This window comes from Panicum virgatum, chromosome 9N (genome assembly GCF_016808335.1).
Source record: "Panicum virgatum strain AP13 chromosome 9N, P.virgatum_v5, whole genome shotgun sequence".
Lineage (NCBI taxonomy): Eukaryota > Viridiplantae > Streptophyta > Magnoliopsida > Poales > Poaceae > Panicum > Panicum virgatum.
In genome coordinates this window covers 62,466,801-62,478,503 of record NC_053153.1, presented here as the reverse complement: position 1 = coordinate 62,478,503, position 11,703 = coordinate 62,466,801, and the positions used below count along the sequence as shown (strand labels likewise).

The window sequence follows — 11,703 nt, the reverse complement described above, 5'->3', positions numbered from 1 at the left end:
AAGGCGGCGACGAGCAGTGCAGAGAGGTCGACGCCGGCCGACGGTGTCGAGGACGGTGGCAGCGACGGCGGGAGGGAGTCGGCTGAAGTACGGTGGCGGTTTTCCCACTGCTCCAGCGCCCCCTAGTAGATCGGCTTAGGGTTTCTGTGGGTGAGGGTGTAGGCGGCGCGGCGAACCTCGTACCGTGTGCCGCCGGCCCCTCACCCCTTTTATTTTGGCGCTGTGCAGCGGGGGCCCACCAACCATTAAGGGTTGGACGCCCCCGATCAGGGCGCGGTTTAAGGGCCTAATAGGCCGTTGGGCCTATTAGGAAGGAGATCAACCTAACAGATCAGTAGTGAGGATGACCATGGTTGACGACCCTGCAGTTCTTCCTGATCTCGCCCTGCCTGCCGGTCTTCACCTCCACCCGGGACATCTTGACGAAGGCGGCTTTGAACTTGTCCTCCCACCACCCGGGGATGTAGGCGTTGTCGCGCACCATCTTGGCCGTCTCCGGCGCGGTGAGCAGCGCGGCGTCGGACGTGAAGAGCACCTTGTGCGCCAGCACGTTCTTGTAGTACTGGTTGTCGAGCGCGTTGGGGGTGGCGAAGTCCTGGTTCACGGTGGGGTCGTTGCCCGGGGTCGGGTTCGCGGGGCACCGCCTCCTGAGCAAGTTGGCAAACGAGGCGTCGATGTCGGAGGGGGCTCCGGCGAGGCGGTCGGGGACGAAGGACGAGCAGTGGGCGCGGCCGACGGTGTGCGCGCCGGAGAGCGCGACCATGTCCTCGGCGTCGAGCCCCTTGGCGGCGAAGGTGTCCACGAGCTCGGTGACGTTGAAGAACGGAGGCGGCAGGTTGTCGAGGGCCTCCGAAGCGTTGGAGACGCGCCCGTCGAGGCGGCCGGCGGGCATGTCGATCTTCACGTAGAAGCGGCTGAGGAAGTAGGCGGCGTCGCGGGCGGCGAAGGCGACGATGTCCGCGCAGGAGACCGTGCCCGGGCAGGCATTCTCGACGGCGTCCTTGGCCGCGTCGATCGCCTCGAAGCCGCGCAGGCTGGGGAAGTTGGGCGGGCTCAGCTTCTCCGGCTGCGGGTTCGCCGGCGTCGGGTCCAGGAGCACGGAGCCGTCACATCCCTATAGAGATGTGTCATGAGTGCGCGCCTCGTGTCAGTGTCACATCTATCCATTGTTCGATCGAAGAAGCATTTCGATCGTGGTGCATTCATCGCCATGGTCGGCAGTCGTGCGTACGTTACCTGGACGAAGCAGTCGTGGAAGAGCAGGCGGATGAGGCCGGCGCCGATGCCGGCGTTCTTGTAGACGAACTTCCTCACCTCGGCCCTGACGATGCGCTCCACGCCGGGGCAGCTCTTCTTGTAGTAGCCCACCTCCAGGCCCTGGCCCTGGCACGCCGACGCCAGCACCAAGGCGCATGTCACCGCCACGGCGATCCTCAACGACGCAGCCATCGTCGTTCACCTCTGCTTTGCTCGCTCTTCGCACACTAGTAGCTTAGGGCGTGCGCTAGAGAGCTCAGCTCAGAGCAGATGGCAGAGGTGACGAAGTGCTGCTCGTGGAGGTGGCCTTTTTATAGCTGGCACTTGGGAGATAAGATAGCTAGGATAGCTGGACACAGAACACCATTCAAATGATTTTGGTTTGGCTGTTTGCTAGTTGTAGGTAACGCGTGGTGCAACTTGTCAGCAGTGCGACATGGCGTCCACGAACTGTTCGGTTGATTGGCTCTCGTCGCTGTTTGACCACTGGAATGTTGCTGATAATAAATCGATGTTGAGAAGTCGCAGCTAAATCTAAGTCTATAGGATCCATGTTCTATGCACCAATACTCGATGAACCAGAAATTTTAGTTGACCTGGCTTGGAACATTCCTCCACGGAAACAAAACAACATTCCAAATCGCCAGAAAAAAAAGATTATCAATCTGGACACACTCTGTGCTGTTGCCTCGTAATCAATCAACTTATAGAACACTTGTTCTCTTTGGATCAAAATAGTATTATACGTAGGGCGATTAAGAATGTATCATTTTTTTAACTCGGCCTCTAGAAAGTTTCTCCGTTGGCCATTGGCCTTATTGAGCTGCACATGCCTCACTCGTTCCACTTGCACGTGATTTATATTCCGTTTTGATCCAAGTGCTACTGGGTGAAAGCGCTAAATTTTAACACTAGTTCATCCAAACTGAAAAGCTTATATAGTGAATTAAAATTTTGCCAATACTTAAAAAATTTAGCATATTTATGAATGCTAATATAGGCTAAGTTATCCCTTGAAAAACAGAACGCCACCCTCGCCCTAGGAGAGAGCCGCCGCTCCTGCCCGCAGCCACCGTCGCACCTAGGGTCCCTCTCCTTCTTCAGTGTGTCTACCGGAGACGAGAAGGGGAGGGGACCCATTCATTTTTTTCCCCGCATTTTTCTATTGTCTTAGGGTTTGAGTCCAAATAATCTTCTGACAAAATCAAATGATTTCTGGTCGAATTTATGTGTTCTGCAATGACTTCAGTGATTGCCACGACAAGATCGTCGTTACAAGCATCGATTTCATTGGCAGGCGGCCAATTTGTGGCCTCTATCTGCAAGGGGAGGGGTCCTTCTAGGAGCCCCCTATGGAGACAGCGACTCCAACTCATCGATCTCATAGTCGGTGGTCATGGAGAGGAAATCAAGATTTGAAGGTGATAAATCTGCATCCTAGGCTATACCTGATGATGCAACCGCCGATATTCTTTCAGCGTTTTAGATGCATTTTGGACTGGTTCCAAAGCATTGGATCTTGCGGCATGTCCAATGTTTTTGGGGTTGGTCGTTGGATTCAGCATGAGAACTGCACTTTGATTTCGACATTCGAGGGAAGCCATTGGGAAATAAGACGATAGAGGAATCTGGATAGAGTTTTATGTATTTTTTATTTCAAATTTTTTCATGTATATTTTGGAGATGTACTTTGTCAAGATTTAATATAAATCCCCCTTCCCTTCGAATAAAAATAATATAGGCTAAGTTTAGAATTCAATTTTAACAAAAAAAAATCCCTTATATTGCGCGGAGTCGCAGCGTTGTGTTCAGCTGGGCTGGTGACTGTGGGCGCCGGCTCGGCCTGCCGTGTGCGTCACAGAATTAGAAGGAAACTAGCCCAGAAATTTGGGCCGTACCAGTAGAGAGAGTCTGTGAACACGGCTGCATCTCGGCCTGTTATGCATTGAAAGGCCGAACGACGCATCTATACCTTGTTGGACCATTAGAGGACCCTACTCTGACACAGCCACGCACGGTTAACAAATAATTGCTGGAGGCCCATTTGAAATTTCTTAGCATCATGTTCCACATTATGGTATAGCTCTAAACGTTTTCTATCACTATGCATTGTGGTAGCTAATATACTTATTTTTTAAAAAAAAATCAGGGGCCTGGCTTATATATATTCATATAAGAGGAGAGCAAGGTTTACATAATTACATTCACGCACCGAAAGCACATATCTATTACACGTCGCATACCAGAGCGCTCAATCCTTGTTCTTTTCTATTTGTGCAAAAGCGCCAACATACGATTGGGCTATAGGTGGGTGGGTACGGTGGAGACGCTCTTCTTTTGAAAATGTATTTTTATTGTAAACTGTATAGCTATTTTAACATTAGTGTCTGACATAATTAATACAACCGAATAAGATTTATGAACAATATCATTATACGTTTCTCAGAATATTTTTTAGTGAATTTGGAACAATTTTCTCTTGAACCTAGAACATTGCACCTCCAATAACAAAAATGTTACACCTTAATAAAAATATGTTCTTGAAGAAAATGTCATCAAAACCTACTATTTAAGTATGGTCTGATTACATAATTGTACAATTAGAAAATAATTGAAATGCCAATCTGTGAACTATATATATGCCTGCAAAAGAGGAAGAACTAAAATCTATCAATGAAGCTGGCATATATAACTTGTAGTTGTCGACCTTGGCAAAAGACGAAGAACTGCAAACTCTATCAATATTTTTCTCTAATAACAAGCAAGATTTAATCCTGGCGATCAAGCTGGATCAAAACTGTGCCTTATCCAATAAAAAACTGCATGAATGCATAGGGTTTTTGTGCCTGCTTCTTGTATTGAAAGAACTGCAAGTACGTGTTGCGAAAGGGCTTGCAACCTAGTGATTGCAGGAGCCTTAGTTGCACCTCAGTTCCTGAGTTCGACTCCTTGTAGGAGCGAATATTCTAGGATTTAGTAGCGTTGTGCTTTCAGTGGTAGGCGACGTTCCCATCGACAGCAAGGCACCTCTGGTGATTTCATCAATCTCGAATTTGTTGGCTTAGTTTTCGAAGATACTCACACGGTAGGATCTGCATACGTATGTTCGTAGGAGTGAGTGTGCGTGTATAGTGAGTGTCTGAGTTGTACCGTGTAATCTTAAAAAAAACTGCAGATACGTGTATAACAAAAAAAATGATATAATAATGCATCGTGCTGGCAAACAGTGAGGATTTATGCATCTGTCTTTTACTTGCATTTCAAGTCATTCGGACACTATATGTTTATTTGACTCTGTAGCGCATCTAGGCCGATAGATGCTAATGGTAAGTTTCGGTGATTTATGACAACCGTATGTGACTAACGTGTGTTTTAAAGGAAAGCTCAATAACTGGATTAGTCTCATATGAAATATGAAAGGAGACCCCTCAATTCAAAACAATCATGCGTACCAAGGACTCAATTTGAAAGATTAAGGACCTTTCTAGTCTCAAGTGTCACAAAGAGTTGAAGGACACTTGTTTTAGTTAGGTTTTATAGTTTCTAGTTCTTGATCGTACTATTAAGAGGGGTTCATGAGTTAGTAGCTTGATCAAACTTGAGTTGGCCTTAGAAATCTTGCACACTCACTCAAAAACAGCAAAAGATGGTCAATAGAAGTCAACACAACTCTTGGAAGAAGAAACAATCAAAGTCACATTCAAATCCAAGTCAAAACAGCTGAAAACAAAGAAAATCAGGAGCACCGGTTGAACCGGTGCCCTAGCATCGGAGCATCCGATGCATGGCGGAAGGACCGATGACCTGTCGGTCTATCTTCTCTGGATGAAGGCAGAAATCAAGTCTAGCACCGGTTGAACCGATGGTCAAAAAGATAAGCACCGGTGCAATGAAAGTCCTTTGTTCCAGAGAGCATGTTTTGGTGGACTTCAACCTCTCTTCAGCACCGGTTGAACCGACGCTCCGAAATCAAAGCACCGGTGCAATGAAAGTCTTTTGTTCCAGGGAGCATATTTTGGTGGACTCCAACTTCTCTTCAGCACCGGTTGAACCGACGCTTCAGAATCAAAGCACCGGTGCATTGGATGTACTTTGTTCCAGAACGCTTGTTTGAGTTGATCAGTGAACCTCTTCAGCACCGGTTGATCCGATGCCCCTACGGAGCATTCACCGGTGCAATGACGCAAGCGTGGATACTGTGTCAGAACTCCAACGGCTACTTCTTTGACACAGAGAGACCGGTTGAACCGATGCCCATATTTTCTATACCGTCGGTTCTTCCGGTGGTCACGGCTTTTCTGCAGAAAGCTTCCAACGGCTATGTGACCTCCTCCACTCTATATAAGGGTACCCCCTGGCTCATTTCAGCTGCCTTTTGACACCTGAAAACCTGAGGCCACCCTTGAGAAGAAGAGAAAGAGCTTTGAGCAAAAGAGAGAAGATCTAGTGCTTAGTTTGTGCTTCAACTTTGAAGAACTCATCCTTTGCAAGTGTAGCAAGTGTGCTTGAGCTAGGGCCAACTGAGTGTAGGTCAAGTGAAGGCTTAGGAGCTTGTTACTCTTGGTGTTTGGCAGCACCTAGACGATCTTGGTGATCGAAGTGTTTCTCGCGGAGCTTGCCAAGGATTGTGGGAGCCCGGAGAAGAAGATTGTACGTGGCTTGAGCTCCACCACGCCGGGATGGTGAACGGAGACTCTTAGTGAGTGTCACAACGTGGATTAGGGGTGTGTGCCAACACATCGACACCACGGGAAAAATCCGGTTGTCTCTTGCACTCTCTTTCATTTCAAGCACTTACTTTCATGCTTTCTTTCATGTGCTTGACCTTAGAGATCATAGCTTAGCTCTCCTTGCTTAGTTTCTTATTTTTGTTAGCTTGTGTAGTTAGCTTTGTTTAGCCGGTTGGTGAATTGAGCCTTACTAGCATTGCATAGGTTAAGGTTGTTTTATCTATCTTATAAATTTGAAAAAAGGCCCAATTCACCCCCCCTCTTGGTCCATCGATCCTTACAATTGGTATCAGAGCCTTGTTGCTCATTTGGATCTTTAGGCTTCACCGCCTAGAGCTATGGCCAAGATGGGAGGTTCGCCGTCTCACTTCGAGGGCATGAACTTTGCCTATTGGAAAGTTCGTATGGCCGCATACCTTGATGCGATTGCCCCCGAAGTGTGGATGGCAACTAAGACCGGATTCACCGGAACTCCCACCCCGGAGCAATTAAAATGGAACGCTAAGGCTAGAAATGCAATTTTCGAAGCCATTAGTGAGGAAGTCTTTGCTAGAGTAAATGGCATGGACTTAGCAAGTGAGATATGGAAAGAGCTAATTGAAATTCATGAAGGCTCCACAAAAGTCCATGAACAAAAATATCACTTATTTAGAGCAAAATATGATTCCTTTAAAATGCTTGCTCATGAAAATTGCAATGATATGTATTCTCGCTTGAATGTCATTGTCAAAGACATTAACGCTCTTGAAGTTTCTAAAATTGAAAGTGGCTCTATCAACCGCAAGATTCTCATGCTCCTTCCGAAGCCCAAGTACAACATTATCAATGCTATGCTTCAAAAAGAGAATCTTGATGCAATGGAAGTGGGAGAGCTTGTGGGCGAAATTCGCGCTCATGAAATGGGTATCCTTGGTATGTCTGAAGAGCCAACAATAAGCAAGTCAATTGCTCTCAAAACCAAGGCCAACAAATCCCGCAAGCTCAAGATGGTCAAGCAAGAATCTAGCTCAAGCAATGAAAAAGAAGATCATCATGAGAGCTCATCCGATAATGAAGAAGATGGGGAACTTGCTCTCATGATGAGAAAGTTCACACTCTTGAGCGATAAGATAAACAAGAAGGGTTACAACTTTGACCCCAAAAGAAGGATGTTCCGGTATAGGGAAGATGTCAAGTACAAAACATGCTATAATTGTGGGGAAAAAGGACACATCTCTCCCGATTGCCCCAAGCCGGACAAGAGAAAGAAGGACAACAAAGGCAAACATCGCCATGATTCAAGCGATGATGAAGAGGATGAGAAGAAAAACAAGAATAAGAAGCTTGGGAAGAAGAAGAGCCATGACAAAAAGACCAAGCTCTTCGCAAAGAAGAAAGGGCACACCAAGAGAAGCTTCTTGGTGGAAAAACAAGAGTGGGTGACCGATGTCTCATCAAGCGAAGATTCAAGTGATGAAGAAGACATAGTCACCATCGCCCTCACAAATGAAGAACCATCGCTACCTCCACCTCCAATGTGCCTCATGGCCACAGGTAACTCTAAGGTATGTGAGAGTGAAGATGATAGTGATGATGAGCTTGATCCTAATGAGTTTGCTAACCTCATTAATGAGTATACATCCGTTATCAAGAGGGAAAAAGGCAAAGTCAAGGTTCTTGAGAGCACTCATGCCAAGTTAGAGCTTGCCCACTCCGATTTGCTTGGCAAGTACGATGACTTGCTCAAAAAGCACAATGAGTCACTTGTACTTGCTAAGCAAGTTGAAGAGAGCCACAAAAAGCTTAAACAAGAGCATAGGGAGTTGGCTCACAAGTATCAAGAACTTGAATTTGCCTATGAAGCAATTGACCCAAGTCTTGAGAACTTTGCTCATAAAACTATTGAGAAGGTCAATGCTTCTACTTCATGTGATGACCTACTCATTAATGCAAATGCCACTAATGCTTTGCCCGAGTTTGCACCTTCTAGGGAAAAGGAATTGATAGATCAAGTGGCAAGCCTCAAGAGTAGTGTGGAGAAGCTCTCAAGAGGAGAATACATCCACAAAGAGATTCTCTTCAACAATGCCCGTGACTATGGCAAGAGAGGTCTTGGTTCATTTCCGGAGCCAAACATAGCTACTACTCCTTCTCCGGAGATAAAGATTAGCTTCATCAAGGAAGTTGGATTATATTGCCAACATTGCCAAGTCACCGGGCACCACACTAGGGAGTGCACTTTACCATCACGTCCTCTTCCTAAATTACCCAAGAATTACTCTTCAATGTTTCAAAATAACCATTTTCTCTTGAGTAAAGTGAAGGGCAAGGTGAAGGCCAAATTCATTGGCAAACTCACTAAGGAGTCAAAGAAGAAGCTCCCCAAGCAACTTTGGGTCCCAAAAGCTCTTGTCACACATGTGCAAGGCCCAAAGCTTGTTTGGGTTCCTAAAACTCAAAAGTGAATTCTCATGTGTGTAGGTGAACTACAAAGCCGGTGGAAAACATTGGGTACTTGATAGCGGTTGCTCTCAACACATGACCGGCAATGATAGCATGTTCATCTCTCTTGAAGACCCCGACGATCATGAACATGTCACCTATGGTGATAACTCAAGGGGGAAAGTCTTAGGTTTGGGTAGAATAGCAATCTCTAAAGATTTATCTATTTCTAATGTCTTGTTTGTAGAAGCACTTAGTTTTAATCTCATTTCTATTGCTCAATTGTGTGATCTTGGACTAACGTGTACCTTTGACAAGAATGGTGTTGTAGTAACTCTTGAAGAAGACAAGTCAATGGTATGCACGGGGTTTAGGCATGGCAACATCTATTTAGTGGACTTCTCTTCAAAGCAAACAAGCACCATGACATGCCTCTTCACCAAGTCTTCTCTTGGGTGGCTTTGGCATAGAAGAATTGCTCATATTGGCATGAGCAACCTCAAGAAAGCCCACAAGAGAGGGATGCTCACCGGCTTGAAGGATGTCACATTTGACAAGAACAAATTATGCAAAGCATGTCAACCCGGGAAGCAAGTAGCAACACATCATCCCATCAAGACCATGTTGTCTACCTCCAAGCCGCTCGAGCTTCTACACATGGATCTCTTTGGTCCAACTACATACAAAAGCTTTGGTGGTAACCTCTATTGCCTAGTAATTGTTGATGATTTTTTACGTTACACTTGGGTTATGTTTCTAGGCGATAAGGGTGAAACTCCAGAAATCTTCAAGACATTTGCAAGAAGAGCTCAAAGGGAGTACAACTCCCCAATTGTGAAGATCCGGAGTGACAACGGCACCGAGTTCAAGAACATGAAGATTAAAGAATGGTGCGATGAAGAGGGCATTAAGCATGAGTTTTCCGCCACCTACACGCCTCAACAAAATGGAGTGGTGGAAAGAAAGAACAAGACACTCATCACCCTAGCTAGAGCAATGTTGGATGATTATGGCACGTCCGAGAAGTTTTGGGCGGAAGCGATCAACACGGCGTGTCATGCATCCAACCGAGTGTATCCTCACCGACTCCTCAAGAAAACTCCATATGAGCTCATCACCGGGAAGAAACCAAATATATCCTACTTTCGAGTCTTTGGTTGCAAATGCTTCATCTATAAGAAGAAAAGGCTCGGTAAGTTTGAGAGTAGATATGATGAAGGTTTCTTTCTTGGTTATGCATCAAACTCCAAAGCATATAGAGTATTCAATCAAACCTCCGGGTTAGTTGAAGAAATATGTGATGTGGAGTTTGATGAATCTAATGGCTCCCAAGAGGAGGTTGTTGGCTATGAAAATGTAGGTGATGAGGAGATTGATGAAGTATTGAAGAAGATGTCCATTGGGGATATCAAGCCGGAAGAGGTGCATGAAGGCAATGATCAAGGGGGAGGACCTTCCTCATCTACACCAAGCACCTCCACGGCGCCCCAAGTGGATGAAGATCAAGAAAAAGATGATCCACTACCACAAGAAGATGTGCCAACACCAACACCCCAAGTCCGAGAACAAGAAGAGCAAAGTGTTCCACAACAAGCACAAGTCGCACAAGATCCACCCCAGCAAGCATCCATGCAAATACCGCTAGTGAAGCATGGTCGCATCTCCAAGGATCATCCAATTGGTCAAATCATTGGTAGTCCTTCAAAGGGAGTAAGAACTCGCTCTAAGCATGCTTCATTTTGTGAACATCACTCGTTTGTTTCTTTTATTGAACCCACTAGCATAGAGGAAGCGCTTGAGGACTCGGATTGGGTGATGGCCATGCAAGAAGAATTGAACAACTTCACCCGCAATGAAGTTTGGGTCCTCGAAGCTCCTCCAAAAGACAAGAACATCATCGGCACCAAGTGGGTCTTTCGAAACAAGCAAGATGAACATGGGGTGGTGATACGCAACAAAGCAAGACTTGTGGCAAAAGGGTTTTCTCAAGTCGAAGGTTTGGATTTTGGTGAAACCTTTGCTCCGGTCGCAAGACTTGATGCTATCCACATCCTTCTTGCTTACTCTTCACATCATAACATTAAGCTGTATCAAATGGATGTGAAAAGTGCATTCTTAAATGGCGTTATTAACGAACTTGTTTATGTTGAGCAACCTCCCGGGTTTGAAGATCCGAGGAATCCTAACCATGTTTATAGGTTGCACAAGGCACTCTATGGACTCAAACAAGCTCCAAGGGCTTGGTATGAGAGGCTTCGTGACTTCCTAATCATGCAAGGCTTCAAGATCGGGAGGGTGGACACCACGTTGTTCACAAAAGACGTCAACGGGGATCTTTTCATTTGTCAAATTTATGTTGACGATATTATCTTTGGCTCAACTAATGATTTACTAAGCCATGAGTTTGCTACCATGATGTCTAGGGAATTCGAGATGTCCATGATTGGCGAATTGACCTTCTTCCTTGGTTTTCAAGTCAAACAAATGAAGGAAGGGACATTCATCCATCAAGAAAAGTATACTAAAGATATCCTGAAGAAGTTCAAGATGGATGAGTGCAAGCCAATCAAGACTCCCATGGCAACCAATGGGCATCTCGACTTGGATGTGGACGGTAAATCGGTTGATCAATCCCTCTATCGTTCTATGATAGGGTCTGTGCTTTACCTTACCGCATCTAGGCCCGATATAATGTTTAGTGTGTGCTTGTGTGCCCGCTTTCAAGCTAACCCAAAGGAATCACACCTTTCGGCTGTGAATAGGATCCTTCGGTATCTCAAGCACACCCCTAGCATAGGCTTGTGGTACCCCAAAGGCGCTAGTTTAGATCTCTTGGGATACTCGGATTCGGATTTTGCCGGAAGTCGTGTGGATTGCAAGAGTACCTCCGGGGGTTGCCACTTGCTTGGGCGTTCTCTAGTTTCTTGGTCGAGTAAGAAGCAAAATTCTGTGGCTTTGTCCACCGCGGAAGCGGAATATATAGCGGCCGGTGCATGTTGTGCCCAAATCCTATATATGAAGCAAACCCTTTTGGACTTTGGTGTGAAACTAGATAGGATCCCGCTCCTTTGTGACAATGAAAGTGCCGTAAAAATTGCCAAAAATCCGGTTCAACACTCTCGCACAAAGCACATTGATATTCGCCACCACTTCTTGCGTGATCACGAAGCCAAAGGAGATATATCTCTTCAAGGTGTGAGATCCGAGGAGCAATTGGCGGATATTTTCACAAAACCTCTAGACGAGAGTACTTTTGTTAGGCTAAGGAGTGAGCTTAACGTTCTAGATGCTTCTA

The 11,703-nt window shown here is 45.9% G+C and overlaps 1 protein-coding gene across 1 annotated transcript; it reads right to left on the bottom strand.

The window, feature by feature from the left end:
* Nucleotides 1-331: 331 nt before the first annotated feature.
* LOC120689232 (peroxidase 2-like) lies at nt 332-1,504 on the bottom strand. Its single transcript, XM_039971546.1, has 2 exons — nt 1,237-1,504; nt 332-1,114 (listed from the first exon to the last, which is right to left on the bottom strand). The coding sequence occupies exons 1-2, from the start codon at nt 1,447-1,449 to the stop codon at nt 332-334; spliced, it is 996 nt and encodes a 331-aa protein (XP_039827480.1). The 5' UTR covers nt 1,450-1,504.
* Between the last annotated feature and the right edge of the window lie 10,199 nt (nt 1,505-11,703).